Consider the following 27842-nt stretch of genomic DNA (forward strand, 5'->3'; position numbering starts at 1 on the left):
AATAAATGGCTGCTCTGATTAACCAATGACCCAATTGACTGAAATCTACTGTATTTAATACTTCTAAGTACATAACCTCTGATGATTTTTGTATCCTAAATTTAAGGTTTACATCACCGACAACTGTTTATGAATGAATAACTAAAACAACCAATAATAGAACACAAAAGTTTTATAAATACAGCTTATCGGGACAGCCATCTATTTGGGACAACTCTTAAAGAACAAAAACTATTCAAGAAGATAGATGGGATGCCTAGGTATCAACATCTCTGAAGATCTATCCTGGGCCCAACATATTATTGAAATTATAGAGAAGACACGACAGCGACTATATTTCCTTAGGGGTTTGAGGAGACTTGATATGTCATCAGAGACTTGAACATTTCTCAGATGTACTGCGGAGAGTATTCTAACTGGTTGCATCACCGTCTGGCACGGAGGGAGTACTGCAAAGGATTGGAAAAAACTGCTGAAAGTTGTAAACTCGGTCCGCTCCATCATTGAGGACACATTTAAAAGGCGAAGACCTCAAAAAGGCAGCATCTACAATTAAGAAGCTCCATTTATCCAGGACATGCCCGATTCTCACTGCTACAATCAAGGAAGTGATACTGGAGCCTATATACACACTCAATGATTCAAGAATAGCCCTCCACCATGTATTTCTGAATGACAATGAACCTATGAACACTATGTCACTATTTTATTTTGCTTTTTGCACTATTTGATGAAGGGCTCATGATTAAGTGTCTTGGCCCACAATGTTGACTGTTTACGCTTTTCCATAGATGCTGCCTGGCCTCCTGCGTTCTTCCAGCATTTTGTGTGTGTTGCTTGGATTTCTAGCATCTGCAGATTTTTGAGTGTTTGTGATATAAAACCCGATTCTGGTTCCCTTCGTTTATTTGGGACACTATGCTGCTTAATTGGGATAGGAGGCTTTTGTCAATCAGTTTTCAAATAGTGTCAGTTGCTTGTGTTTGTGTTGAAAAAGCAGTGATTTTTGTCACTGATATTTGTGAGACAATTCAGAACTGTTTTGCTCATTGTGGTTTCAAACATTCATGCTTGGAGATGCCAGATATGGCTGGGAGTGAAAATGAAACAAATTTATTACCGTACTTCAAGTTAGGCACTACAAAGAATTTGATCATCTTGAATGTTACAATGAAAATGAGGATTTGGTGGATACAATTGTCAAAAGCATTGAACATATGAGACCATTATCTGTACTAGGCATCTGCACTAATTTTGTTCCTTTACATTCAAAAGATCATGGCAGCACACCCTGCAAGAATTCCTCTGTTGATAAATTTTTGAATTAATACACAGTTTTATAGTACTGCAGCAGTATTGTTAGTGTTTGAATTTATTCTTTATTTCATCTAAATACATAATTTTTACTCAGTTCAACAGTAGATTATCTTTCTTTAAATTCTTTTTTAACCATTTCCATGAAACTGGCTAATTGAGCAACTGTTTAACTAGGCCAAAATGTACTGGTCCCAATGTGTCCTAATTAACTGGAATCTACCTGGATTTTGTTTTTGCAATTAAAATATAAAATGCTGGAAAAGGCAGTATCTGAAGAGAGAGAAAGAGTTAGTATTTCAGGTTGATGACTTCTTTGCTTCTCAATATCTGTTTCTAGTTTCCCTTTCAATATTCTTTTCCTTAGATGCCATAATGAAGTAACAATGTTTAAAATGCAGCATACTAAATCATCACATTGAAGCCGAAAGCTACGTTTACAATTTACTCTTGCAAGAAGATTACTCAAGTTACCCCTAAAGGCATTTAAAAATATCAATGTGTCACCGATTACTGTACAGCACTGCCAGTACTAATAACCAAGTTGTCTTGGAGACAAAAAAGTTACATATCCAGTAAAAATATCAATATATTGAGAATATCCATCCTGACTTCATTTGCAATATCGATCTGCTTTCATCTTGGATCTCCTGAAGAACAAAACAGACAGTTCATTATGAAATTAAAGATAAATAAGCAGCCAAAAAATCTAAATGGACAATCATTTTCTGATGTAAAAACTTTGTTACCTGTCTAACAAAGCCTCGTGGAAAGTGCCTTCTTGTCTGGCTTTCTTCAACATTTTACTGTCTTCTGTATTCACTCTTAGTTTTTGATCTTGAAAACTCTGAAATTTCTTTCTGCAGTACAGTGGGAACAGAATAAAGCGTTCAGCACAATATACCAATCCATTCAAAACTGCTTCTTACCCGCTTTTCTTGTTTTAAGATTTAAGCAAGACAAGGCAAGAGCAGGAAAAAGCATCAGCAAAAGTTACACAAGGATGGAATTAAATTGGAGAGTACTATCTTTGATGGAAAATCAGTAACAGCATTGTTAAATAGGTATTGTAAGCTCTGTAAAAAGAAAAAGGATCTAGTGCTTTCCCAGAATAAACACTTCTCAGGTCTCCAGCCGGGCACAGGTATCGATTTTAACCATGATGATTTAGTATGCGGCATGTCAATTTGTTACTTCATTGTGGCATTCAAGGAAGAGAAAAATGAGATCCAGGTGGATTCCAGTTAATTTTAACTGCTGATTAGCCATGCGAAAACTATTTCAGACCTATAGAGTCTCCATGAAGAAATGAGACGATTATGTACGATGTTCCTACAGAGTGGGTAGAAGATGAAGGAAATCAATCAGGCCCTTAAAAGGGCTGACGGAAAAACCATGAAACCAAACGAGCAGGAAGCCGTTGCTACCACCTGTCTTCCCTAAATTTCCACGGTTTCTGGAAGGATGCCAGGTTCCTGAAGAAATACTGGATTAATATCATCCACAACCGATAGGGAAGCTCAACTCCTAGCTTCTGCAGATCAAAAATGACATGGAACTCAGGATGGCTGGCATTTACAGGATTCCCTGTAAATGCTGAGCAGTGTATACCAGCACAGTTGAAACCCCCATTAAGGAGCAAAGGAGGGGTATCTGTTTGGGTTACCTGAAGAAATCGGTGGTAGCAGAACACTCATACACAATGGCTAAAGGATTGACTTTGATGGCACAAAACTACTGCGTCGCACCAATGGCTTTTGGGACTGCCTGGTGAAGGAAGCCATTGAAATAAGACTAGAGAATAAGAATTTTAACAAAGACGAAGTCTCACTCTAACTAAGAACTGAAATTTGACTATAAACAAGGTCGGACAGTGAAAACCTGATTGGTTGAGGACTAACCAATCAGGAAGGACACATGACGGGGCTATATATACCACAGGACTAGACTTGCCCAGGCATTATCCCTGATGAAGATGGCGGAGTCTGTCATTGAAGCATTGGTTAAAATTTATATCTGTACCTGTCAGGAAATTTATTCATTAAGAAGTTTCAAAATGGTAGCAGCGTACATGAATGTGCAAAATTGTGAGCTCATCCAATTAAGTCTGTGAAAAATAGATCAGAATATTTTGTAAATGGGTCATATACCAGATATTTAGGCGTTTGTGTGCAGAAATTGGTGGCGACTGCAAAAATAATTAGGCTTAATGGAATATTGACCTGTATCTTAAGCAACATAGGATATAAACAGGCCTGATTAGAACGTATTTGGGTTATCACACTTATTTATGATGGCTACAGCTTTGGTTTAGGAAGACGTGCAAAATGATAAAGACAATGATGTAGAAATATTACATAGGGAATGAACCAAGGACAAAAACTTGCATTCTCTTGTGGAGAGAAGACCACGAGTAATCTAATAGAGATGTTCAGAATGAATAGAATATTTGAAGGAGAGCTTCCTCTGATGGGCAAGTCCAGAACAAACTACATATCCTAAAAACAAAGCTAGATTCAGGGAAATATTAAAAATGACTTTTTTTATAAACAATGAACAGAAGAAATCCAGACCTCTTTCATATTAACAGCCATAAAAGGGTCACAGTATTTCTGAATTATGTGACAAACAATATCTTAGATAGATTTGAAGAATGAATAACATCATTTTTCACTTGGTCCCTGCAGCCCACCCTGCCTCTTCTGGTAACAGGCAATAGTCCCTCTTATCAAATATCTATCTAACTCAGCTTCCATTGGCTTCCCCACCCCACCACTGTCTTTGAGATCTGTGGCTTAAGTGGGTGACTTTTAAATGGTGACCTCTGGTCAGAGATTCTTCCACAGGAGAAAACATCCTCTCCACAACCACTTTCTCATATTTCTCAGGATATCTGATAGACCAATTAAGCTCTTATTGCTCTTTAAAACTCCTTTAGCTTTCCCAATTATTTTCTGTTTCTGCATCCTTACCCATTGTGACAATGCATCAGGGCACCTAGATCCCCCAGTCTCAGAGTTTTGAAATCTGTCATCACAAGACCATAAGACATAGGAGCAGAATCAGGTCATCTGGCCCATCGAGTCCACTCCGCCATTCAATCATGGCTGATCCTTTTTTCCTTCTCTCCTCCTCAACAACCCCAGTTCTCAGACTTCTCCCTGTAACCTTTGATGCCATGTCCAATCAGGAATCTATCAACCTCTGCCTTAAATACACCCAACAACCTGGTCTCCACAGCTGCCCATGGCAACAAATTCACCACCCTTTGGCTAAAGAGATTTCTCCATATCTCTGTTTTGAAAGGAATCCCCTATATCATGAGGCTGTGCTTTCTTGTCCTCGATGCTCCCAGCATAGGAAGCATCCTTTCCACATCTATACTGTCTAGGTCTTTCAACATTTGAAAAGTTTCAATTAGTTCCCTCCTCATCCTTCTGAATTCCAGTGAGCGGAGACCCAGAGCCATCCAACATTCCTTGTATGATAACCCTTTCATTCCTGGATTCATCCTTGTAAACCTCCTCTGGACGCTCTCCAAAGCCAGTACATCTTTTCTAAGATGAGGGGCCCAAAACTGTTCACAATAGTCAAGGTGAGGCCTCACCAGTGCCTTATAAAGTCTCAGCATCACATCCTTGATCTTGTATTCTAGACCTCGTGAAATGAATGCTGACATGGCATTTGCCTTCCTCACCACCTCACAGAGATAACCTTCTGCTAATTTATTCTCCATTTTTTGACAGAGTAACAGATGTAGATCTAAATGTGCATTGATTCAATTAGCGCCAAAATTTTCAAGAACTTACACATAGTTGATTTCACATTCCTTTACATTACCCCTATCTTCATCCAGAAGCTCATCTTTGTGTTTTATAACAATATCAGCACTGGAGCGAATCTGTAAAATTAAGAAAAAAGCACATTTCTGATAAGTTAGATCTGGCTAATCTACATTTACTGAGATATACTATAATTATTGCCAGAGATGAAAGGAATGGTGAGAAAGAACTACCCCAAAAGGAGAAAATTATATTAAAATAATTAAACTGGAAAATTAAGAAAAAGGACAAGATACAACGCTTAAAAACTCTGGAGTGGGTGTTCAGTGATGTGTGAATGAACAAATTATTCCAAACAGATTTGAAGTATGGGTAAATCTAGTCACTCTTTGAGTACACAATTTAATTTAGCAACAAAAGATTCATGGTCCAAGTTTCAGCAAGACTGAAAATCATTAAAAACAGTAAAACTATTATCTTAGAGGCATGAGATTCTGCAGATTCAAGAAATACACAAAATCCTGAAGGAATTCAGGCAGCATAACTGAAGGGAAACAGTCAAAATGTTTTGGTGAGACCCTTCATCAGACTGGAAAGGGGACAGAAACCAGAATAAAAAGGTGTGGGTGGGTGGGGAAGCACAAGTTAGCAGGTGATAAGTGAGTCCAGGTAGGCGTGTGGGGAAATGGGGATGAAATTGAATGTGTGGGGTGTTAGGTGGAAGAGATAAATGGCTGAAGAATGAATCTAAAAGGACAAACAATAAACCCCGGAGTAAAGGGAAGTACGTAGGGAACCAGTGGGAGGTGATGGGCAGTTATGAGAGCAGGAGAGGGGAAGAGACGGAGTGAGTGGGCCACCAGGAAGCAGGAAAACAAAAGAGAGGGAGGAGGAGCAAGAGGGCATTGGTTACAAGAAATTAGAGAAATCAATAGTCAGGTTAAAACTACCAAGAAGGAATACAAGGTGTTGCTTCTCTGACCCAAGTCTGGCCTCATCATGGCAGTAGAGGAGGAGAGAGACATACAGACATGTTGGTATGGAAATGGGAAGTAAAATTAAAATGGGTAGCCACTGGGAGATCCTGCCTTTTGCAGTGGACAGAGTGAAGGTGCCTGATGAAGCAGTACTGGGACTTACCAATGTAGAGGAGGCTGCACCGGGAGCACTGGATATAATAAATGACCCTGACAAGTCTTGCAGGTGAAGCACCACCTCACCTAGAAGGACTATTGGGGCCCTGGATTTTGCTGTGGGAGATGGTGTTGGGGCAGATGTAACACATAACATGGTTGCAACGATAGTTTCTAAGAGGGAGAGAATGAGCGGACAAGGGAGTTGTGGAGAGCATATCCCCGCAGAAAACAGAAGGGGGAGAGGTAAAGATATGTCTGGTGGTGGGATCCCATTGGAAACAGCAGAAGCTGCAGATGTTTTGGGGGGGGAGGTGAAGTGACGGTATATGTTCGAAAAACAGAGGAGATATGAGCAAGGGCAGTATCGATAACCCCGCTTTCTGGATTAAAAAAAAGATGTCATCTAAGATGTCCTGGAATGGAAGGTATTCTTAAAAGTGGGAGGATGTACAGTCAAGTTAACTATGGAGTCAGTTAGTTTGTAAAAGATATCAATATATAATCTGTCTCTGGATATGATGCCAGAGAGATCAAGAAAGTGATGAGAGATGTCAGATGAATCAAGTTAATTTGCAGACAGGGTGAAAGCTGGAAGCAAATTTGATGCAGTTGACAAGCTCAGTACAAGTACAGGAAGTAACACCAATGCAGTCATCAGTGTAGCAGAGAAAGAGTTGGGGAATATTACCACTATAGGTTTGGAACATGGACTGTTCCATGTAGTCGATGTGAAGGCAGGCTTATCTGGAGCCTGTGCGAGTGCCCATGGCTACATCTTTGGTTTGGAGAAAGTGGAAGGAGCGAACAGAAACACCCTTGAGAGCAAGTGCCAGTTCTGTCAGACAGAGAAAGGAGGCAGTGAAGGGGAACTGGTTGGGTCTGTTGTCAAGAAAAAAGTGAAGAGCCTTAAAACTTTCCTGATGGGGGATAGAAATCCATGGTGAAAATAAGGTGACCAGGGCAAGGAAACTGAACGTTGTTGAAACGATTGACAGCATGTGAAATGTCATGAATGTAGGTGGGAAGGGACTGAACCAAATGGGACAAATGGAGTCGATATGCAGATACGAGTTCAGTGGGGCAGGCACAGACAGAAATAATAGGCCCACCAGGCAGTGGGGTTTGTGGATCTTGGGCTAGAAGGTAGAAACATGCAATGTGGGGTAAGGGAACTATGAGGTTAGAGTCTGTATATGGGAGATTTTCAAAGGCAATGAGGTTGATGGTGCAGGATACAATGGCTTGATGCTTCTCAGTGGGGTCCTGGTTAAGGGGGTAAGAGGTATCTAATAGCTACAGCCTGGCTTCTGCAAGGTAGAGATCAGTCCACCATACTACAATAGCATTGCCCTTGTCTGTTGGTTTGATGGTGAGGTTGAGATTGGTGCAGTGAGAATAGCGGGCAGTGAACTCCGTGAGGATGAAGCTGGAATAAGTGAGGGGAGTGGTAAAGTTGAGACAGTTGTTCTCCCATTGGCAGTTAGAGATAATAAGATCCAGAGGGGCAGAAGGCCAGAAAGGGGTGTTCAATAAGAGGCGAGAGCTTGAGGGGGGGAGAAGAGTTAATCATTGGGGTTGGGGAATCCCTTCCAAAGAAGTAGGGCTGCAGATGAAGGCAATAGAAGAGCTGTGTGTCAGAGCGCGCAAGGAACTTGTCACTAATATCATCAAATATCAAGTTCCAACAACAAAAATATTAACTCTTATTTCTCTCTCCACAGACTTCCTCTTAACACTGTGTTGGAAATTTAAAAATTCAGCTTTTAGCATTTTTAGGGCAAAGGAGAAAATTGAAATGTTTGCTTATATAAGTCTACCATGGAGTTAAGACATGGAGGTAAGACTGAGAAATAGATTTACAGAGTTCACAAAAAGGCAATATGCCACCAAATTTCCGCAGATGGAGAGCATTCCGACTGATGTATCACTGTCTTGTATGGAGGTACAGATGCACACGATCGTAAAAAACTACAGAGAGATGTAAACTGAATCAGCCCCATCATAAGCACGAGTCTCCACACCATCAAGGATACCTTCAAAAGGTGGTGCCTCAAAAAGGCGGCATTCATTCATCATTCACCATCCAAGACATGCTCTCTTCTCACTATTACCATCAGGAAAGAGGCACAGGAGTCCGAAGATAAATACTCAATGTTTTAGGAACAGCTTCTTCCCCTCTACCATCAGATTTCTGAATGGTCATGAAGCAATGAACACTACTTCACTATTTTGCTTTTTGCACTATTTATTTACTTTTTAAATTTCTTATTGTAACATTGTAGCGGTGTGCTACACGCAGCGCTAAAATTACGACACGGAGTCGGTAACTGCAGTCGAAGGAAAAAACTTTATTCGAAATCTTCAGCCTCACTTTTAAGCCTCCCTCAACCTGCCCCCCATGGCGCAGAGGCTCCAAAGCTCTGTGCTCGCAAACCCCCGTAGGCTATCTAATTGTGAGTCGGTTCGGATGTGCCAGGAAATGGGTCGCCACATAACCCCCCCTCCCAGAACCGGCGATACACCCCCCAATGTCCACAGTCTGGACCAGAACCTGCTTGGGAGGTCGGCCTCTGCACCGAGGTGCCGGAAACTCGGCCGGTTGCGCCAGGTCCACATGGGCCGGTTTGAGGCGGTCCACCGTGAAAACCTCCTCTTTCCCCCCGACGTCCAGCACGAACGTGGACCCGTTGTTCCGGAGCACCATAAACGGCCCCTCGTATGGCCGCTGCAGCGGTGGCCGATGCCCGCCCCTTCGTACAAACACAAACTTACAGTTCTGTAGGTCTTTGGGTACGCAGGTCGGGTGCCGCCCGTGCTGTGAAGTGGGTATGGGGGCCAGGTTACCGAGCTTCTCGCGTAGTCTGCCCAGGACTGCTGCGGGATCTTCCTCTTGCCCCCTTGGGGCTGGTAGGAACTCCCCGGGGACGACCGGGGCGCGCCGTATACCAACTCGGCCGACGAGGCGTGCAGGTTGTCCTTGGGCGCTGTGCGGATGCCGAGTAGGACCCAGGGAAGCTCGTCCGCCCAGTTGGCTCCTCGCAGGCGGGCCATGAGGGCCGACTTCAGGTGACGGTGGAAACGCTCCACTAGCCCGTTCGACTGTGGGTGGTAGGCAGTGGTGTGGTGCAGCTGAGTCCCCAAAAGGCTGGCCATAGCTGACCACAGGCTGGAGGTGAACTGGGCGCCTCTGTCGGAGGTAATGTGGGCTGGTACACCAAAGCGAGATATCCAGGTGGCGATCAGGGCTCGGGCGCAAGATTTGGAGGTGGTGTCGGTGAGCGGGACCGCCTCTGGCCATCTTGTGAACTGGTCCACAATAGTCAGGAGGTGCCGCGCTCCGCGCAACACTGGCAGGGGGACCACAATATCCACATGAATGTGGTCGAAACGCCAGTGGGCGGGATGGAACTGCTGCGGTGGGGCTTTGGTGTGCCGCTGCACCTTGGCCGTCTGGCAGTGCATGCACGTTTTGGCCCATTCACTGACCTGTTTGCGGAGTCCGTGCCAAACGAACCTGCTGGAAACCATCCGGACAGTTGTCCGGATGGAGGGATGCGCCAAGTTATGAATGGAGTCGAAAACGCGGCGCCGCCAGGCTGTCGGGACGACGGGACGGGGCTGGCCGGTGGCGACGTCACAGAGTAGGGTCCTCTCACCCGGGCCCACGGGGAGGTCCTGCAGCTGCAAACCGGAGACTGCGGTTCTGTAACTCGGAATTTCCTCATCCGCCTGCTGCGCCTCTGCCAGTGCCTCAAAGTCTACCCCTTGGGAAAGGGCATGAACGGTAGGGCGAGACAGCGCATCCGCCACGACATTGTCCTTACCCGAGACGTGCCGGACATACGTCGTGTATTCAGAGATGTAGGACAGGTGGCGTTGCTGGCGGGACGACCAGGGGTCGGACGCTTTCGTAAACGCAAAGGTAAGCGGTTTGTGGTCCGTGAACGCGGTGAAGGGCCGACCTTCTAGGAATTACCTGAAATGCTGGATTGCCAGGTAGAGCGCCAACAGTTCCCGGTCGAAAGCACTGTATTTGAGCTCGGGTGGTCGCAGGTGTTTGCTGAAAAACGCCAGGGGTTGCCAGCGACCTGCGATGAGTTGCTCCAGCACCCCACCGACTGCCGTGTTTGATGCATCCACTGTGAGGGCGGTAGGGGCGTCCATTCTGGGGTGTACTAGCATCGCGGCGTTCGCTAAAGCTTCCTTCGTTTGAACAAAAGCGGCGGCGGACTCCTCGTCCCAGGTAATGTCCTTGCTCGGACCTGACATCAGGGCGAACAGGGGGCGCATGATCCGGGCAGCTGAAGGGAGGAAGCGGCGGTAGAAATTGACCATACCTACGAATTCCTGAAGGCCTTTGATCGTGGTGGGTCAGGGAAAGAGGTGGACCGCATCTACCTTAGCGGGCAGAGGGGTTGCCCCATCTTTAGTAATCCTGTGGCCCAGGAAGTCAATGGTATCGAGTCAGAACTGGCATTTGGCGGGGTTGATTGTAAGACCGTACTCATTCAGTCGGGCGCAGAGTTGATGGAGGTGGGACAGATGCTCCTAATGACTGCTGCTGGCTATGAGGATGTCATCCAAATAGATGAACGCGAAGTCCAGGTCCCGTCCCACCGCGTCCATTAACCGCTGGAACGTCTGTGCGGCATTCTTCAGGCCGAACGGCATGCGGAGGAACTCGAAAAGGCCAAACGGGGTGATGAGAGCCGTTTTGGGGACGTCGTCAGGATGCATCGGGATTTGATGGTACCCTTGGACGAGGTCTACCTTGGAGAAGATCCGTGCGCCGTGCAGGTTTGCTGCAAAGTCCTGAATGTGCGGCACAGGGTAGCGGTCCGGTGTGGTAGCCTCGTTCAGCCTGCGGTAGTCGCCGCACGGTCTCCAGCCCCCCGTTGCTTTGGGCACCATGTGCAGGGGGGAGGCCCATGGGCTGTCGGACCGCCGGGTGATCCCCAATTCCTCCATCCTCTGGAACTCCTCCTTCGCCAGTCGGAGCTTGTCCGGGGGAAGCCGCCCAGCGTGGGCGTGGAGGGGTGGTCCCTGGGTCGGGATGTGGTGCTGTACGCCGTGCCTGGGCATGGCCGCTGTGAACTGCGGTGCCAGAACCGATGGGAAATCCGCCAGGACCCTGGTGAAGTTGTTGTCGGACAGCGTGATGGAGCCGAGGTGAGGGGCTGGCAACTGGGCTGCACCCAGGGAGAACGTCTGAAAGGTCTCGGCGTGGACCAGTCTGTTCCTGGGCAGGTCGACCAGTAGGCTGTGAGCCCGCAAAAAATCCGCACCCAGAAGCAGTTGGGCTATGGCGGCCAGTGTGAAGTCCCACGTGAACTGGCTGGAGCCGAACTGTAGCTGCACCTGACGGGTGCCATAGGTCCTTACTGTGCTGCCATTCATGGCCCTCGGGGGGGGACCCGGTGCCCTGCTGCGAGTGTCGTAACTCGTCGGGGGTAAAACGCTGATCTCAGCCCCAGTATCAACCAAAAACCAGCGTCCCGACCTTCTATCCCACACATACAGGAGGCTATCCCGATGGCCAGCCGCTGTAGCCATCAGCGGCGGCTGGCCCTGGCGTTTCCCGGGAACTTGCAGGGCGGGCGACAACGGCCGGCTTCTGCGCCCCACCGCTGGTGGTAGAAGCACCAGTGTTCATTGGGCCGGGGGTTGGCGTGCTCTGCGGCTGGGCCTGGACTGGTTTGCTGCCGGGAGCGTGGTTGGGAGATCTGTGCGATGGACGCCCCGCTCACCTTTTTGGCGTTCCACAGCAAGTCCGCCCGGGCTGCCACCTTCCGGGGGTCACTGAAATCCGCGTCGGACAGCAGCAGGCATATGTCCTCGGGCAGCTGCTCCAGGAATGCCTGCTCAAACATGAAGCAGGGTGTGTGTTCGTCGGCGAGAGACAACATCTCATTCATTAAAGCCGATGGAGGTCTGTCGCCTAAGCCATCCAGGTGCAGTAAACGGGCAGCCCGCTCACGCCGTGAGAGTCCGAAAGTCCTGAGGAGCAGGGCTTTGAATTCTGTGTACTTGCCGTCTGCCGGGGGCGACTGTACGAACTCCGCGACCTGGGCCGCTGTGTCCTGGTCGAGGGAACTCACCACGTAGTAGTAGCGGGAGTCTTCTGAGGTGATCTGGTGAACGTGGAATTGGGCTTCGGCTTGCTGGAACCATAGGTTCGGGCGCTGTGTCCAGAAACCCGGCAGTTTCAACGAAACCACATGAACAGAGGTGGCGTCGGTCATTTCTGGTCCAAAAATCGTTTGGACTGTCGGGGTCACCAATTGTAGCGGTGTGCTACACGCAGCGCTAAAATTACGACACGGAGTCGGTAACTGCAGTCGAAGGAAAAAATTTTATTCGAAATCTTCAGCCTCACTTTTAAGCCTCCCTCAACCTGCCCCCCATGGCGCAGAGGCTCCAAAGCTCTGTGCTCGCAAACCCCCGTAGGCTATCTAATTGTGAGTCGGTTCGGATGTGCCAGGAAATGGGTCGCCACAACATAATAATTTTTAATGCATTGCGCTGTAATGCTGCCATAAAACAATAAATTTCACAATATGTCAGTGATATACGTGATTCTGATGCTGAAAAAAGTCACAGGAAGTCTCTAGGTTACAAGAGGATTCCACTCCTGAGAATTGTTTGTTAAGTCAGAAATGAAGAAACAATTGTGATTGGAGAATGTGCAGGAGTGGGAAGAGTACCCACCAGCCAGCCTCCCTGATTTAGTGAGTGATTGAGTTTGTTCAACACCTTCAGCTCTGTTCAGCTTGACATTATTCCCATCCCAACTATTGTGGTGCAGGACAGGGAGACGAGGCTCATGAAAATGTTCCACTCTTGACTGGCAAGAGATGATGGCAGCCCCAAAGCAGCTACCAAATCCCTCCCCACCACCACACCGGTCTCTCAAGTGCCAGTTAGGGTGTATGGGCTGCATATAAAGTGGGCACCCGTGATCTAGGGAGGGCCTTGTGCATGATTTCAGCTAACACAAGAAAGACATGAATAATATACTAATATAATAATATAAGAAGTATTTAAGTTGCTCCTAGATCAGTATGTTTCCAATTAAAACACACTAGTGAATTTTGTTCTTGGAAGGGAGGAAATGAAAATATCTTAAAAGCAGATCATAAGAATGCCTGGGTAAAGAAAACAATTTAGAAATGAGAATAGGTGTAGATTATTGATCCTCTTCAGCCTAATCTCCCAAACAATGAGATTATGGTTGATCTCTACATACATCCACATACTGGTATATCTGAGTTATTATTAGTTAACAAAATTTATCAATAGGTTAAAATTAAATAACAATTATTTGGCATCAATTGTTATGCAAAGTATACAGCTCATAATTTCCTTCATACTTTGTGTGAAACAGTGTTTCCTAACTTCAAGCCAGAAAAGTATGACAGCCAGTACTCTTCTCATTACTACTAGAGAGGAGATACAGGAGCCTGAACATTTTAGGAACAGCTTATTCACCTCTGCTATCAGATTTCTGAACGGACAATGAACCCATGAACACTACCACACTATTTTTGCTCACTTTTTGCATTATATATACACCCAGTGGCCATTTTATTAGGTAACTCCTATACCCGATAAAGCGGCCACTGACTGTGTGCTCATGGTCTGCGGTTGCTGGAGCCCAACCACTTCAAGGTTCAACTTGGTGTGCTCTTCTGCACACCACTATGATAACATGTGACTATTTGATTTACTGTCACCTTCCTGTTAGCTTGAACCAGTCTGGTTATTCTCCTCTTGACCTTTCCCATTAACAAGGTGTTTTGGGCTATAAAAATGAAGCTTATTAGATTTTTTTTGCACCATTCTTTGTAAATTCTAGAGACTGTTGTGCATGAAAACCTCAGGAGATCAGCAGTTTCTGAGACTCACAAGCCACCCTGTCTGGCACCAAAATCATTCCATGGTCAAAGTCACTTAGAGCATATTTCTTCCCCATTCTGATGTTTGATCTGAACAATGGAACCTCTTGACCTTATCTGCATGCTCTTACACACTAAGTTACTGGAACATGATTAGCTGATTAGATATTTACATTAGCAAGTAGCTGTACCTAATAAAGTTATCACAAAACAACAAATTTCATTACATATGTCAGTGATAATAAACCTAATACTGATTCACTTATGCTTGATTCAATACAGGGAAAAGGCCAGGTATTTTTCCAACATGCGTATGTAGTCTTCCACTGCATACAAGCTGGTATTAGAGCTTATATCTATTACTTAGTGTATGAATTATCTGTAAAGAAACACAACAGTGCCTTTTCAATAAGTACAAAAAATCATTTAGATTACACAACTTAAGATGGTAATAAATTAGACCTTTTCTTAGACATTTGACAGCAAGTCATGTCAATTTAGAAAAGGAAATGGAAGAAATGATTTATTCCCCGAGTTAATTTACAATCAATTAAACTCTTCATGAATACCTTTATCATCTCCTCTTCTCCAGCTGTTTTCTGTTTTGCAATAATGTCACCCTCTTCATTACATGAAATGAAACAGCTGTTTGAAGCCATCAATGCTAGTTTTCCCTGGAAAAAGAAAAGCTGGTGAGAATTCAATGGTTTCTAATCACACAAATATCGAAATCTTTTCTGGACTACTGAGTAACCTCTGAACTCATTTCTTCCCATCTCCACCCAAACATATCACAACATTACCATCTTAAGACACCATACAGTAAGGACCTTGTAGTTTACAAACTCAGATAACAATCATTAATACATTGTTAGGTAGAGCAAGATGAGATCCAAAGTTAAATGATCTTAATAGTTGCAGGTCAGGAAACTGTAGTCTTAACCTACACCCTAGGATGGATACATCAAGCAATCTCATTTAGTGAAAATGCAAACAGTTATCCCAGAGAGTATTCAGCAAATAGCTTCATAAATTTCACAATGTGTCAGAAGTTATAATTATAAACATCATAATCTGAAACATGGCATGCTAACTCGTGATAGACCACTTATCACCAATGGTCACATAAACTGTTAAGTGCAACTCTGGAATTCTCTTCATAAACTTCTATGACTGTCTCTCTCAGTTAACTGGTTCCTTAAATTCTTCAACCAATTTTTGACCGATCCTAATGCATCTATTTTAAATATCATTTTAGTTCATTTAATCGGATTTAATATCAAATTAACATGGCCACTAAATAACATACAGCAAGGGTTTCAAGTCATTGATTCCTGGTATTTCTGGTTTTTGAATAATACTTTTCCTATTTGTCTATAATTGTGAAGGTGACTGAAATAAACAGACTGTTGCTACTTAAGTAATCTGACAAAAATATCAATATCTGCTTTTTATGAATGGGAATACCATATGGCAGTATGAAACTGGAGAGTTTGTGTGACACTTTAAATTATAAACTAGATAGCGGGGAAGGCAGAAGCATTTCATTACATGGTGCTGATTACCTTAGATCATACCTTTAAAGGAAGATACTGCTTTCTTTAGGATAGTAAACAGGCCTTAGACACACAATTTCTAAGTAACAGATGATGAACAATATTTTTTGCAAAACTCTCAAAGATTTGCCCCTTGATTGCTATTACTAAATTGCCTAGCCAGTCAAAAAAAGCAAGATGATAGTGGATTAAGAGGTCCATTTACTTCATCTTAAGACTATGCATCGCGGGTACAGGCATACCTTTCAAATGTGTCGTAATTAAAATTGGAGATGCACATGTGGTCAAAATTGCATAGAGAGATCAGAGAATCAAAGTGCAGAACAAATAGGAATGTGATGCTATGGAAATAGGGATGAGAATTATAAATTCAATATCTTGGTTAAATGGGAGTGAGTATAGGTAAGATAATGATGAGTATTGCACATTTGCTGCTGGGTTGGATACAGACAAAATCACTTTGAATGAGTTCAAGTCTGTGGAGGGTGGAAGAGAAAATAACAACTAGGTGCATTTTGGAAAAAGTCATGGCAGAACACTATGTCAGACGAGGGTGGCACTAGGTGACATGATGGAAGTATAAGCAATTGTGATAGTGCAAATGTGTAGTCAGAAGCTCAAATCAGTTGAAAAGAAGGGTCCAAACTATCAGACATGCTGTCTCAGCTTCAAACAGCTGCTGGAAGAGAGATGATTTTGGTGGAATGGGTCTGTAGAAAGAATAGGAAAATCATTTATGATTTTGAAGCAATTATCAAATATCTATCTATCATCTCCACAAAGGAGATTAACACCGATTTCTTTGCATTTCCAAATAAATAAATCTCTTATCACAAGTGCCATTCGAACTGCATTTTTTCTTAAGTGTTAATATTCGTTGAACAGCATGGTGCTTAAAACTTAATACATTTCTCTAGATGAGACTTGCCAATTTGTATTTGGAATACAGGAAGAAAGCAAGATATAGCTGTTTATGAGACAATTAGACAACAGGGTGACCCGTTGGACCCTTTGAGAGAAAGGTAGCGCAGTCTGATGTGACCAGAATGAACATTAAATTTTCAAGAATGCTATTGGTATTGTTTTGCTTTGGAAATTGAAGATGAAAAACTCAGTTTATTAAAGAAGAAAGATGCGTAGCAAGACAAATATAGCTCCTCCTGGTTTGACGACGGACACTTCTGATGGCAACGTTGCGAGTTTTCCTCTGACTGATCAGAGACTCGGCAGACAGCTCACCCCAACTCCCCCTTCCCTCTGTAGAACCACTATCAGCCGTCCATACTTACCGTCTAACGCAGGTTTCAACTCAACCATATGAATTACAGCTCCCACAATGGACTTCCGGAGTGACGGGTCAAACACAGACGCAGTCCCTTTCCGCTGGTGGGGGTGGGTGGTGTTGACGGGTTATCACGTGATATATTTGGAGAGGTTGAGCATTTCCCAGTTCAAACTTTTGAAAAAATTGTTCAGTTTTTCCACGTTTCGTCCCTAGCTCTGACTGCAATCTACTTTTCAATCATGGACCCATTTCTATTCTGCAGGTCCAACATCAATTTCTTAAAAGTGATTTTTTTCGTTTATGATAGTCGGCTTGAAGCTGAACACAAATATAATTTTAGACTACTTGCATCAATAGGAATTAAGAGAAAGAAGAAATTAACTTCCATTGAATATAATGTGTTTAATTGCACAATGATGCTGATGCTTTGCAATAGTTCAACTAAGTTAAAAATGTTTTGTTGATCATTTTCATTTGTACTCAGTGTGTGTCTTTTTGCTTACATATCTAACAATAATTAGCTAGCATCGATGGATTTCAGCTGCCCTGATACTGTTTCTATGTGATTGAATGTCCCGTTGAAACCTTTCACTGTACTCAGATATGAAGCAGTAACACCAAAGCCTCCAAGACGCTATTCTTGATGATGTGGTTGGCGCTCTCCTAAATGGATGTGACCGCTGTCCTTTGACTGCAGCAAAGGGTTTTATGGGTGTCTCGAAGTACGTCATTGCAATAAGATTTATTTATCTCTTATTGATGGGTGGCAGTTAGATCTGTCCCAATCTTGTACATGCTGATGGTGAAGGTGATTAGCAGAATGTAACACGCACAACACGCTGGAAGAACTCAGCAGGTTGGGCAGCATCCGTGGAAATAAACAGTCAACGTTTTGGGCCGAGACCCTTCGTCAGGACAGTTCAGCGTGTTGCTTTGACCCCAGCATCTGCAGAGTATTTTGTGTCTATGATTAGCAGAATGTGGCCACTCAAAATACAGCTGCCCTGCTCTGCCCTTTTGTTCCGGTTGGTGTCACTGCTGAGGCTGGCCATGCGCGTGCGTCTTGGCGTTGCGTCCTGATTTCCATAATGGTGGATTGGCTCTTGGGAGAAAATGGGGCAGTTGATTTTGGCAAGTGAACAATTTAATACAAATATATAACCCTGAACTTTGCCTGCATTCTGTAAGTTAGTGCATTTTAAGCTGATTTAGCCAAAAATAGTGCCGCTGTAATGCACCGTTTGCGCTAATTGGAGGTCACAAACAGAGCATGAGAGTTTTAGTAGTATATAGATAATATTAAAGAAGATTTAAAGAAGGCAACTTACATCCTGAAATACTGGCTCCCATTGTTCTCTTGATCCAATTGCATCTGATCGTCCGATAACAACTCCATCAGAATTTATTCCCATGTACTTGCCATAGCCAGATTTCAATGCTATTCTATGAAAATAACCAGAAGTAATGACAATAAATTTGTCATGGCTACATATAGTAAAGTTTAGATACAGAGTATTGGTATTTAAAGTAATTTCAAAAATGTACTTTCCATAAAATTTATTATTCAGTCAAGCCATGAGAGGATTTTTGAGTTTCAATGAGATCACTTATTTTTCTAAACTCCATTGAGTAAACACCCTTCCATCTTCCTTTGAGACATATCCACTAACCTTGGAACCACTAACATATTTGCTGGCAGGGATTCTTTAGATCAAAAAATGTATGTAATACCTCCAGTGCATTCTTGTTATATTTGCTCTATAAAATTTCAGTGAGAAATATTTTCTCCTGTACTAACTTCCACACAGAAAAGACCAATATACCACTCTCCTAATTTTCTACAATGTTGGTTTGCAGTGACTTGTATACAAGGACACCTAGGTCCCTTTGCATGTCAATATTATTTCATCTCTTACTATTTAAAACTCCTTTGTTTCGTGCATCAAAGGAACAAAAGTAACAGACTTTTCAAGTCATCTGCCATCAAATTTCACCTGACAACATTTCTCTAAGTGCCTTTGAATTTTTTTGCCATGCAAAGGTATTACATAAATGCAAAATGTTGCGGAGCAGAGGTAATTACATGAAAAATTAGATCTCTTTCAGCAAACTAAAGCAAGGGGCGGTGTGGGTAGGGAACAGTGTCTTCTATTTCTTGGTTACGTGGACCAAAATGATTTTCACTGACCTTAAGTGTTGCCATCATGACATGACTTTACAAATAAAAAACTCAAGTAATTTTCATGATTTTCCTTACAATGTATTTACACTGTTAAACAGCATTGAAGGTGTAAGGTATTCACTCAAACATAAATATAATTCAAATACTTACATGTTGCATATTTTATTTATAATAAAACATACACAAGCCGCATTTTTGTAAATATAATAGCAAAATGTTTGAGTAAACATTTCTTTTGTTCTCTACAATTATAAACACAAGAATATAAGAAAATAGGAGCAGGAGTATGCCATCTGCTCCCTCAAAGCTGTCCTACTATTCAATGTGGTCATAAGTGATCTATCCTGGGACTCTTCACATAGCCCTTAATTCCCCGATCTTAAAAATTTATCTACCTTCTCTTTAAACACCTCTGGCGATCTAGCTTCCGGGATAGGGAACTCCAGAGACTCATCACCCTCTGTGAGAAGATATTCTTACATGCCTCAGCTTTAAGTCACTGCCACAATACCTTGTAAATATGTGCGTGTTCTATGTTTTTCCCAAGACAGAATTTTATGTTTCATTCAGATTACCCTCTTTCTTTTAAACTCCAAAACTGATGAATTTCCCCAGCCATTCGTGCAAGGCCAACCTTCTGTTCCAAGAAGTTAAACTATTTTAGACTGCCAAAAATGTGAATATATCTTCTTACATAAGGGATCCAAGACTGTAAATAGTACTGCAGATGCAGCCTCACCAACATTCTATGTAACTCCACCTCCAACCTCTTTACAATAAAGGCCAATATGCCATTTGCCTTCTGAACTTTCTGCCTGCTAATTTTGTGTTTCATCTACAACACCAAAGTCCCTCTTTACACTACTCACCTGTAATCTCTCTCCAATAAAATAATGATTCCTCAGGTTGAAGTAAATCATGTCATACATTAAACTCCATTTGCTGAGTCCTTCTTTACACATTCAACCTATCTATATTCTGTTGCATAGACTAAATATCGTCATTGCAGTATACCATCCTACTAACTTTTGTACTATTCGCAAAACTTAATGCCTTACACACTGTACACTGAGAGACACTGTATGATTCCACCCTGAAATTATCAGTATAGACAGTAAATAACTGAAGGCAAAAGATCACTGTGGTGTTTCACCAGCTCCATCCCTCTAGACTGACAAAGATGCCAAACGTATTTTGACTGGATACAAGACACTGCGTATGTTTATATATTCTGACAGTCATCTATGTGATAAAAGACTTCAACCCATTTAAAACACTTTCCTCAACAATGAGATAGCACTATTACAATAGTTAGAAGGAGGAATTGATTGTGGACTTCAGGAAGGGGAGGTTAGGAAATCACATACAGTCCTCATTCAGGAGTCAAAGATAGAAAGGGCAAGCAGCCTTAAATTCCTGTCAACATCTTAGATGATCTGCCCTGGGCCCAATGCATTGATGTAATCACGCAGTTTGGAGCTTGAAGATATTTGTTATGTCACCAGAGACTTGTGAATTCCTATAAAAGTATGGTACGCAGCATTCTAAATGGGTGCACAGAATTGCAAAAGGCTGCACAGCCCTTCCTACAACTGAAGAAATCTTCAACAAGCAGCACGTCAAGAAGGCAGGCGGCATCCATTGTTAAGGATCCTCACTTTCTGGAATATGCCCCTGTATTGTTACCATACTCAACAATTTAAGAACAGTCTCTTCCCCTCCATCAGCTTTCTGAACGGTCCATGAATAGTAGGTATAGTATAGTCGGTATAGTAGTACCTCATTATTCCTCTTTTTTGCACTATTTATTTACTAGAGGACGACTATTAACCATCTAATTAATTCTGCACAGCCTCCGTCAATAGTCACGATTTATGACTAACTGAAGGAATTGATTGTGAACTTCAGAAAGGGAAAGTTAGGAAATTACATACAGTCCTCATTCAGGAGTTACAGGTAGTAAGGGCAAACAGCCTTATGTTCCTGTCAATGTCTTGGATGATCTATTTCATAAATAGCACTGGCATCCAAGCAACTTAATCATATTCATTCTGACACTGATCTTACATTATCTGTAAAAACTACTGACAGTAGAGAGGGAGGCAAAGTTAATATCAAAGCAAGTCAAAGTAAATTTATTACCAATGTATGTATATATTACCATATACTATCTTGAAATTCATTTTCTTGCAGGAATTTACAGGAAAATAAAGAAATATAATAGAATTTAAGAATTCATAAACGAGAACTGACAAACAACCAAAGTGCAACTGAAGACAAATTGTGCAAATAAAAAGTGTGTCAGGGCAGTCAAGACTGCAGGATGGAAAACAGGTGCCATCAATAATATCACTTAACTTACATTTCTCACCTGGTTTCAGATAACTTGATAGCAGTTAACTGCTCTGGGGGATCTGGGATTTCATTATCTGCTCAGCACAAAAAAGAATGATGAAAAGTTATAACTTACAAAGATATTGTGGACAACTAAGAAGCAACAGATGATGCTGAAAGTTTTAGAAATATGCTTACATCCAATAGTCTGCTCTTTCTTCTAAAGCAATGACTGAACACATCCTTCATGCCTCAAAGCACAACAAGGGCAATCGATGGCACATCAATTACTTTGACCACACAAGACTATTGCTTTGTACGGAAATGTCACAATCAATTTATGTGCAGTGATAAGATAAATGATCAGGTAGTCAAACTCTGGTCTTGGTTCAAGAATGAACATTGGTCAGGACACAAGGAAACCCTTCTATTCTTTCCTGATTATTGCTATAAATATTAGAAGAAACAAATTGACTTCAGCCATGGTCTTATCTGTAAACAGGGATCCTTCCGTATTACCCTAGTATGTTTAAATTTTAAGTACTGCAGTTTAAATTCATACTTTCCTCACTGCCTGCCTGTTTCTAGCATTTTCTGTATTTACTTTAGATTTTCAGCATCTTAATATTTTTGCTTAATGATTATTGATCACTAGGAGCGGGCATCCTGCAAAGATCACACCAAGAGAACAATGTGCAGTACTGAAGGAAGTGAAAAAGAGCCCAAATGTAACAGCAAAAGACCTGCAGAAGCCTCTAGAATGTGCTAAGGTCTCTGCTTATGTGTCCACTATAAGAAAAACACTGTACAAGAATGGTGTTCATGCAAGGACACCCCAGTAGAAACACTGTTCTCCAGAGAAAATATATTGCTGCAGATCTTAAGTTTGTAAAAGACCACATGGATGTTCCACAATGCTTCTGGGTCAATGTTCTGTGGACAGATGAGACAAAAGTTTAAGTTTTTGGCAGAAATGCACACTGCTATGTTAGGAGGAAAAAGGGCACTGCACTAACACCAAACCCTCATTCCAACTGTGAAGCATGGTTTGAGGCTACTTTGTTGCCTCAGGGCCTGAACAGCTTGCAATCGTTGAAGGAACAATGAATTCAAAATTGTATCAAGACATTTTACAGGAGAATGTCAGGGTAGCGATCCGTCACCTGAAGCTTAATAGAAGTTGGATGATGCAACAGACAATGATCCAAAACACAAGCAAATAAACAACGGAATGGTTTAAAAAGAAAACTTGAGTTTTGGAATGACCAAGTCAGAGTCCAGACCTTAACTCAATTGAGATGCTGTGGCATAACCTGAAGAGGCTTGTTCATGCAAAGTGTCCCAGAAATATTGATGAACTGAAAGTTTTGTATGGAGGAAAGGTCTAAAATTCCTCCTTGCCATTGTACAAGTCTGATCAGCAGCTACAGGAAACATTTGGTGAAGGTTATTGCTGCCAAAGGAGGTTCTACCAGTTATTAAATACATGGGTTCACATACTTTTTCTAGCTTGGACTGTGAATGATTAAGCAATCTTTTCAATAAAGACAAGTAAAGTACAATTGATTGTGCAAACACGAGGAAATCTGCAGATGCTGGAAATTCAAACAACACACACAAAATGCTGGTGGAACACAGCAGGCCAGGCAGCATCTAAAATCATAGATGCTGCCTGGTCTGCTGTGTTCCACCTGTATTTTGTGTGTACAATTGATTGTGTTTTATTAGCTTAGGCAGATTGTGCTTGTCTGTTATTGTGACTTAGACAAAGATAAGACCATATTTTAGGAGTAATTAATGCAGAAAACCAAGTAATTGCAAAGGGTTCACAAACTTTTTCTTGCAACTGTAGATGTAAAGTACTCATTTAGGTCCTAATTTCCTGAACTCCATATATTGTTTACCCCTTTGGCTCGAGGAGACCCACTCTTACCTTGGATACCCTCTTACACCTAATATACTTATAGAATGACTTGGGATTCTCCTTAATCTTTACCAAGGATTGTCCTTACCAAGGATATGTCATGGCTCTTTTTGCTCTCTGAATTTCCTTAAGTACTGTCTTAGCCCCATATTCTCATACTGTAGTTGCCCGTACCTCCCAAATTTTTTTATCTATCTAAAGCCCACTATGCTCCTTATATTACCTATTTAAAACAGCATTATAAGAAATTCAGGTGTACATCCCAATGTATTTGTCTCATTCAGCGCACACTTGAATTGAAAGATATCAGAATCAGGTTCATTGTCACCAGCATGTTACGTGAAATTTGTTAGTTTAGCAGCAGCAGTTCAATGCAATACATAATTCAGCAGAGAGGGGAAAAAAGAAATAATAATAAATAAAACATAATACTAAATAAAGAGGTAAATCAATTACGTATATTGAATAGATTTTTAAAAAGAAAAGATTTTTAAAAAGATTTTAAAAAAACAGAAATACTGTATATTAAAAATAAGGTAGTGTTCAAAGCTTCAATGTCCATTTAGGAATCAGATGGCGGGGGGTTGGGGGGGAGGGGGGTGGAGAAGCTGTTCCTGAATTGCTGAGTGTGTACCTTCAGGCTTCTGTACCTCCTACGTGATAGTAACAGTGAGAAAAGGGCATGCCCTGACTGTGGGAGGTCCTTAATAATGGATGCTGCCTTTCTGGGACACTGCTCCCTAAAGGTGTCCTGGGCAATTTGTAGGCTAGTGCCCAAGATGGAACTGACTAGATTTACAACCTTCTGCAGCTTCTTTCAGTCATGTGCAGTAGCCCCTCCGAACCAGTGATGCAGCCTGTCAGAATGCTCTCCACAGTACAACTATAGAAGATTATGAGTGTATTTTTTGACATGCCAAATCTCTTCAAACTCCTAATAAAGTATAGCCACTGTCTTGCCTTCTTCATGACTACATTGATACGTTGGGACCAGGTTAGATCCTCAGAGATCTTGACACCGGAGGAACTTGAAGCTGCTCACTCTCTCCACTTCTGATCCCTCTATGAGGATTGGTATGTGTTCCTTCGCCTTACCCTTCCTGAAGTCCACAATCAGCTCTTTTGTCTTATTGATGTTGAGTGCCAGATTGTTGCTGCAGCACCACTCCACTAGTTGGCATATCTCACTCCTGTACGCCCTCTTGTCACCACCTGAGATTCTACCAACAATGGTTGTATTGTCAGCAAATTTGTAGATGGCATTTGAGCAACGCCTAGCCACACAGTCACGTGTGCATAAAGAGTAGAGCAGTGGGCTAAGCACACACCCCTGAGTTGCACCTCAGATATTTTCAACCTACAGCTAGTAGCACAACACTTTACCCTACCAGTGACCTGGGATTAATCCCGGCCATTTTCTATAAGAAGTTTGTATTGTACATTCTCCCTGAGACCACCCAGGTGCCCTTGGGGTGCTCCGGTTTCCTCCCACAGTACAAAGATGTACTGGTCAGTAGGTTAGTTGGTCATTGTAAGTTGTCCTGTGGTTTAAGTCAGGGGTTGCTGGGCAGCATATGGCCAGAAGGGCCTATTCCATGCTGCACCCCAATAAATAAATAACCAGATGAATTGAAAAACCAAATAGGTTATTTTACATCTACATGACAGTTTGAAAATTCTATGTACCACTTGCAAAGTCACTTGTAGGAGCCTGTTGAGATAATCTAACTTAATTCACTTTTGTTCAATCTAAATGGTAGATTTTAAAAAAATGAATCAATTGAATCAGAAATGCTTTTAAAGGAAATGGTTGCATTATTAATGTGAAATTCAACCAGTGAAGTCAAAGAACTTTAAATATTTTCAATGATTTCAGAAAATAATATATTTGCATATAGATGACGCCTGCTTAATCTTGGGTTTAATAGGGCATACTAACCCAGATTAAAACATTTTAAATTATGCCAACTAACCTCTATGTGGAGCTCCTAGAGTAAAAAGCCCATTATCGAGAGCATGGATATAGGTACCTTTCCCCATCTCTATTGCCACACTTCCAGTAATCTCTCCAAAATTCCGAATTGCCCACCATCCTCCTGGAACAGAACATGTACATGTAAAAATTAAGCAACACCTTGGAGGAAATTGGAATGACTTAACACCTCGCATAACAATCTAAAGTACTTCAAAAGCAGGTAATAATTTTGAGTAGTAGCCATTTCAGTTAATGCAGGCAAATGAAGGGTCCAAATCAGACACACCAAGCTCTCACAAACAGCAAGGAGATAAACGCTAGTAAAATGTGTTATTGTGATATTATTCAAAGGAAAATAATTTCATTGCCCTTTTTTAAAAATAGTAGCATTGTATCTTTTCTGTTTACCAGATCAAACAATTGGAATCTTGGGTTAATTGTTTATCAGCCCAGTAGCAATTCGGTGTGATCAGCACTACACTGAATTGTTGGTTTGGAATATGAACATAGGGAAACCAAAGTGAAGTTTGAATCCATAGCTTATTGATTCCGAAGTGATGGCCTGTTTCGACCCCTGATAATAACTTGTTACAAGAGCACATCTACATTAAGTACAATACAACTTCCAAAACACACTGAATTGTGATAGCTGCAGAGAACTTGGAAGCAATCATGAAGAGTTTATTTTCATTAATCCATTGTGACTTCATGGAAATTGTGCTTTTTCTCTATTTTAAAATTCATCTTGGAAAGCAAAACTGCTCTCAGTCGGATCACACTGGTGACTTATGGTGCAAAACTGGAGGAACTCAGTGGGTCAGACAGTATCTGTGGAGGGAAATGGACAGTCAATGTTTCAGGCTGAGGCCTTTCACCCAGTAGATAAAATTATGAGGGGGTGATAAGTGCATACTGAAAGTCTTTTGCGATTGGCATGTCCCAGTATTTATTGCCCAATGGTTCTTTACTACAGAGAATACGGCACTGAAGTAACTTCTTGGACTTTTGCAATCCTGTGATGTGCAACTACATTCTATGAAATACTTTTAAAATAGTTTTGATATTTATGGTGATTCAAGTTGATGTGGTACCAATAAACTTCCATGCAAGCCCATTTAGATTACAGTAAAATATTTCCTTCAATTATGTATGGATGAAAATTTTACATTAAAAACCTCAAACAAGCAGAGACATCCTGTTACCGAACTCACCAACAATATCCACCACTTGTTCTTCCTCCTCCTCTCGTTTTCTTTTTTCTTTGCATTTCTTCTTCTTGCTACAGTAAAATGTAATGACTGACGTGAACATGTAAACCATGTTTGTGTGATGATACCTGACCATTCAAGATCCGTCTTTACAAAAGCAAATGTGGTGGCCAGCAAATTCTGGGCTTTAACAGAGGATGCTGTTCTTAATAGTCTGAATTAGTAAACCATTTTCTCTTGCATTTAAAATAAACCACAAAATTGTGTCTAGCCCAATTACTGGTCAAAGTATCCCTTACAGAGTGAGCAGGAAGAACTTTTAGGATTCTACAACTGTACTACACCATAAATGTGATATAGTTCCACTCAAGAGGGAACAGACGTATGTTTATGGCTGTGATAAGCAGATGAAATTATTAAAGAAATCTCACTGTCTCCAGTACCTCAAAATACACCCCACTTTATTCAAGTATCAGGCATTCTTCTACAGTTGTTCTTCACAACCTAACTGTTGACACACTCTCTTTCACTGTATTTAATGTATGTGATTTAATGTATTTTTATGTTTTTGTACTGTGGTCGCAAAAAAATCCTATTCATGTGATACAAGACCGTGAAAATAAACCTGATCGTCTCTCTCTGCCCCTCTCACGTTGTGGACATCGTCCACCCCCACCCCCTTCCTGGGGACACTCTTTCGGTCTGAGCCTTAAACCCCAACCTTTTCACGCCTTTCAGCACCAGCTTTGTTCGCTTCACACAGGAATATTCCGCCATCTTGGACCAGAGACTCAGCGCCAACTGCAGAGAGAGCAGAGACACCCAACGAACTGGAGGCTCGGCGTCGGCTGCAGCGACACCCAGCGGCCGGAGGCTCGGCGTCGGCTGCAGCGACACCCAGCGGCCGGAGGCTCGGCGTCGGCTGCAGCGACACCCAGCGGCCGGAGGCTCGGTGTCGGCTGCAGCGACATTCGGCCGACTGGATAGCAAAGGAACCAGAGGCCCGATGGCGGGCGCAGCGTCACCTAGTGGAAGAGGTTTATAAATTTATAACATTATTAACTCCCAGACTCGTCCTAGATTTATAAAGATTTTCCTCAAGTTAACGACCAATTTTTAACGTTAGCATTAAGTGACAGTATCATGGAGCTGCAGCTGTGTCAATAAAGATCGCTTATCTGGTTGATTGAAAATTGCTCCGAGTTCTGTAGAGGGACCCTGTCTGAATTACAATCATTTAGTAGAATTGGT

At 42.3% G+C, this 27842-nt stretch overlaps 1 protein-coding gene across 2 annotated transcripts; it reads right to left on the reverse strand.

The window, feature by feature from the left end:
* Window positions 1-41: 41 nt before the first annotated feature.
* On the reverse strand, window positions 42-27439 carry frg1 (FSHD region gene 1). Of its 2 annotated transcripts, none has more exons than XM_059989299.1 (9): window positions 27313-27439; window positions 26595-26662; window positions 25439-25504; window positions 21522-21579; window positions 18297-18411; window positions 14697-14801; window positions 5124-5215; window positions 2064-2174; window positions 42-1964 (listed from the first exon to the last, which is right to left on the reverse strand). In XM_059989299.1, the coding sequence occupies exons 1-9, from the start codon at window positions 27366-27368 to the stop codon at window positions 1928-1930; spliced, it is 708 nt and encodes a 235-aa protein (XP_059845282.1). In that variant the 5' UTR covers window positions 27369-27439; the 3' UTR covers window positions 42-1927. The 2 variants fall into 2 exon arrangements, with proteins under 2 accessions (XP_059845282.1, XP_059845281.1); XM_059989298.1 differs by having other exon boundaries at window positions 25382-25504.
* Between the last annotated feature and the right edge of the window lie 403 nt (window positions 27440-27842).

Source organism: Hypanus sabinus, chromosome 14 (genome assembly GCF_030144855.1).
Source record: "Hypanus sabinus isolate sHypSab1 chromosome 14, sHypSab1.hap1, whole genome shotgun sequence".
In the NCBI taxonomy this organism is placed as follows: Eukaryota; Metazoa; Chordata; class Chondrichthyes; order Myliobatiformes; family Dasyatidae; genus Hypanus; species Hypanus sabinus.

Excerpts from the sequence above, each read along its gene's own strand:
- frg1 (XM_059989298.1), bottom strand. The coding sequence starts at position 27,368 with ATGGCGGAATATTCCTGTGTGAAGCGAACAAAGCTGGTGCTGAAAGGC. Across the intron at positions 25,505-26,594 it reads ACAAGTGGTGGATATTGTTG|GAGGATGGTGGGCAATTCGG; the intron begins GTGAGTTCGGTA and ends GTTCTGTTCCAG. Across the intron at positions 14,802-18,296 it reads GGGAGCCAGTATTTCAGGAT|GGAAAACTAGCATTGATGGC; the intron begins GTAAGTTGCCTT and ends TTCTTTTTCCAG.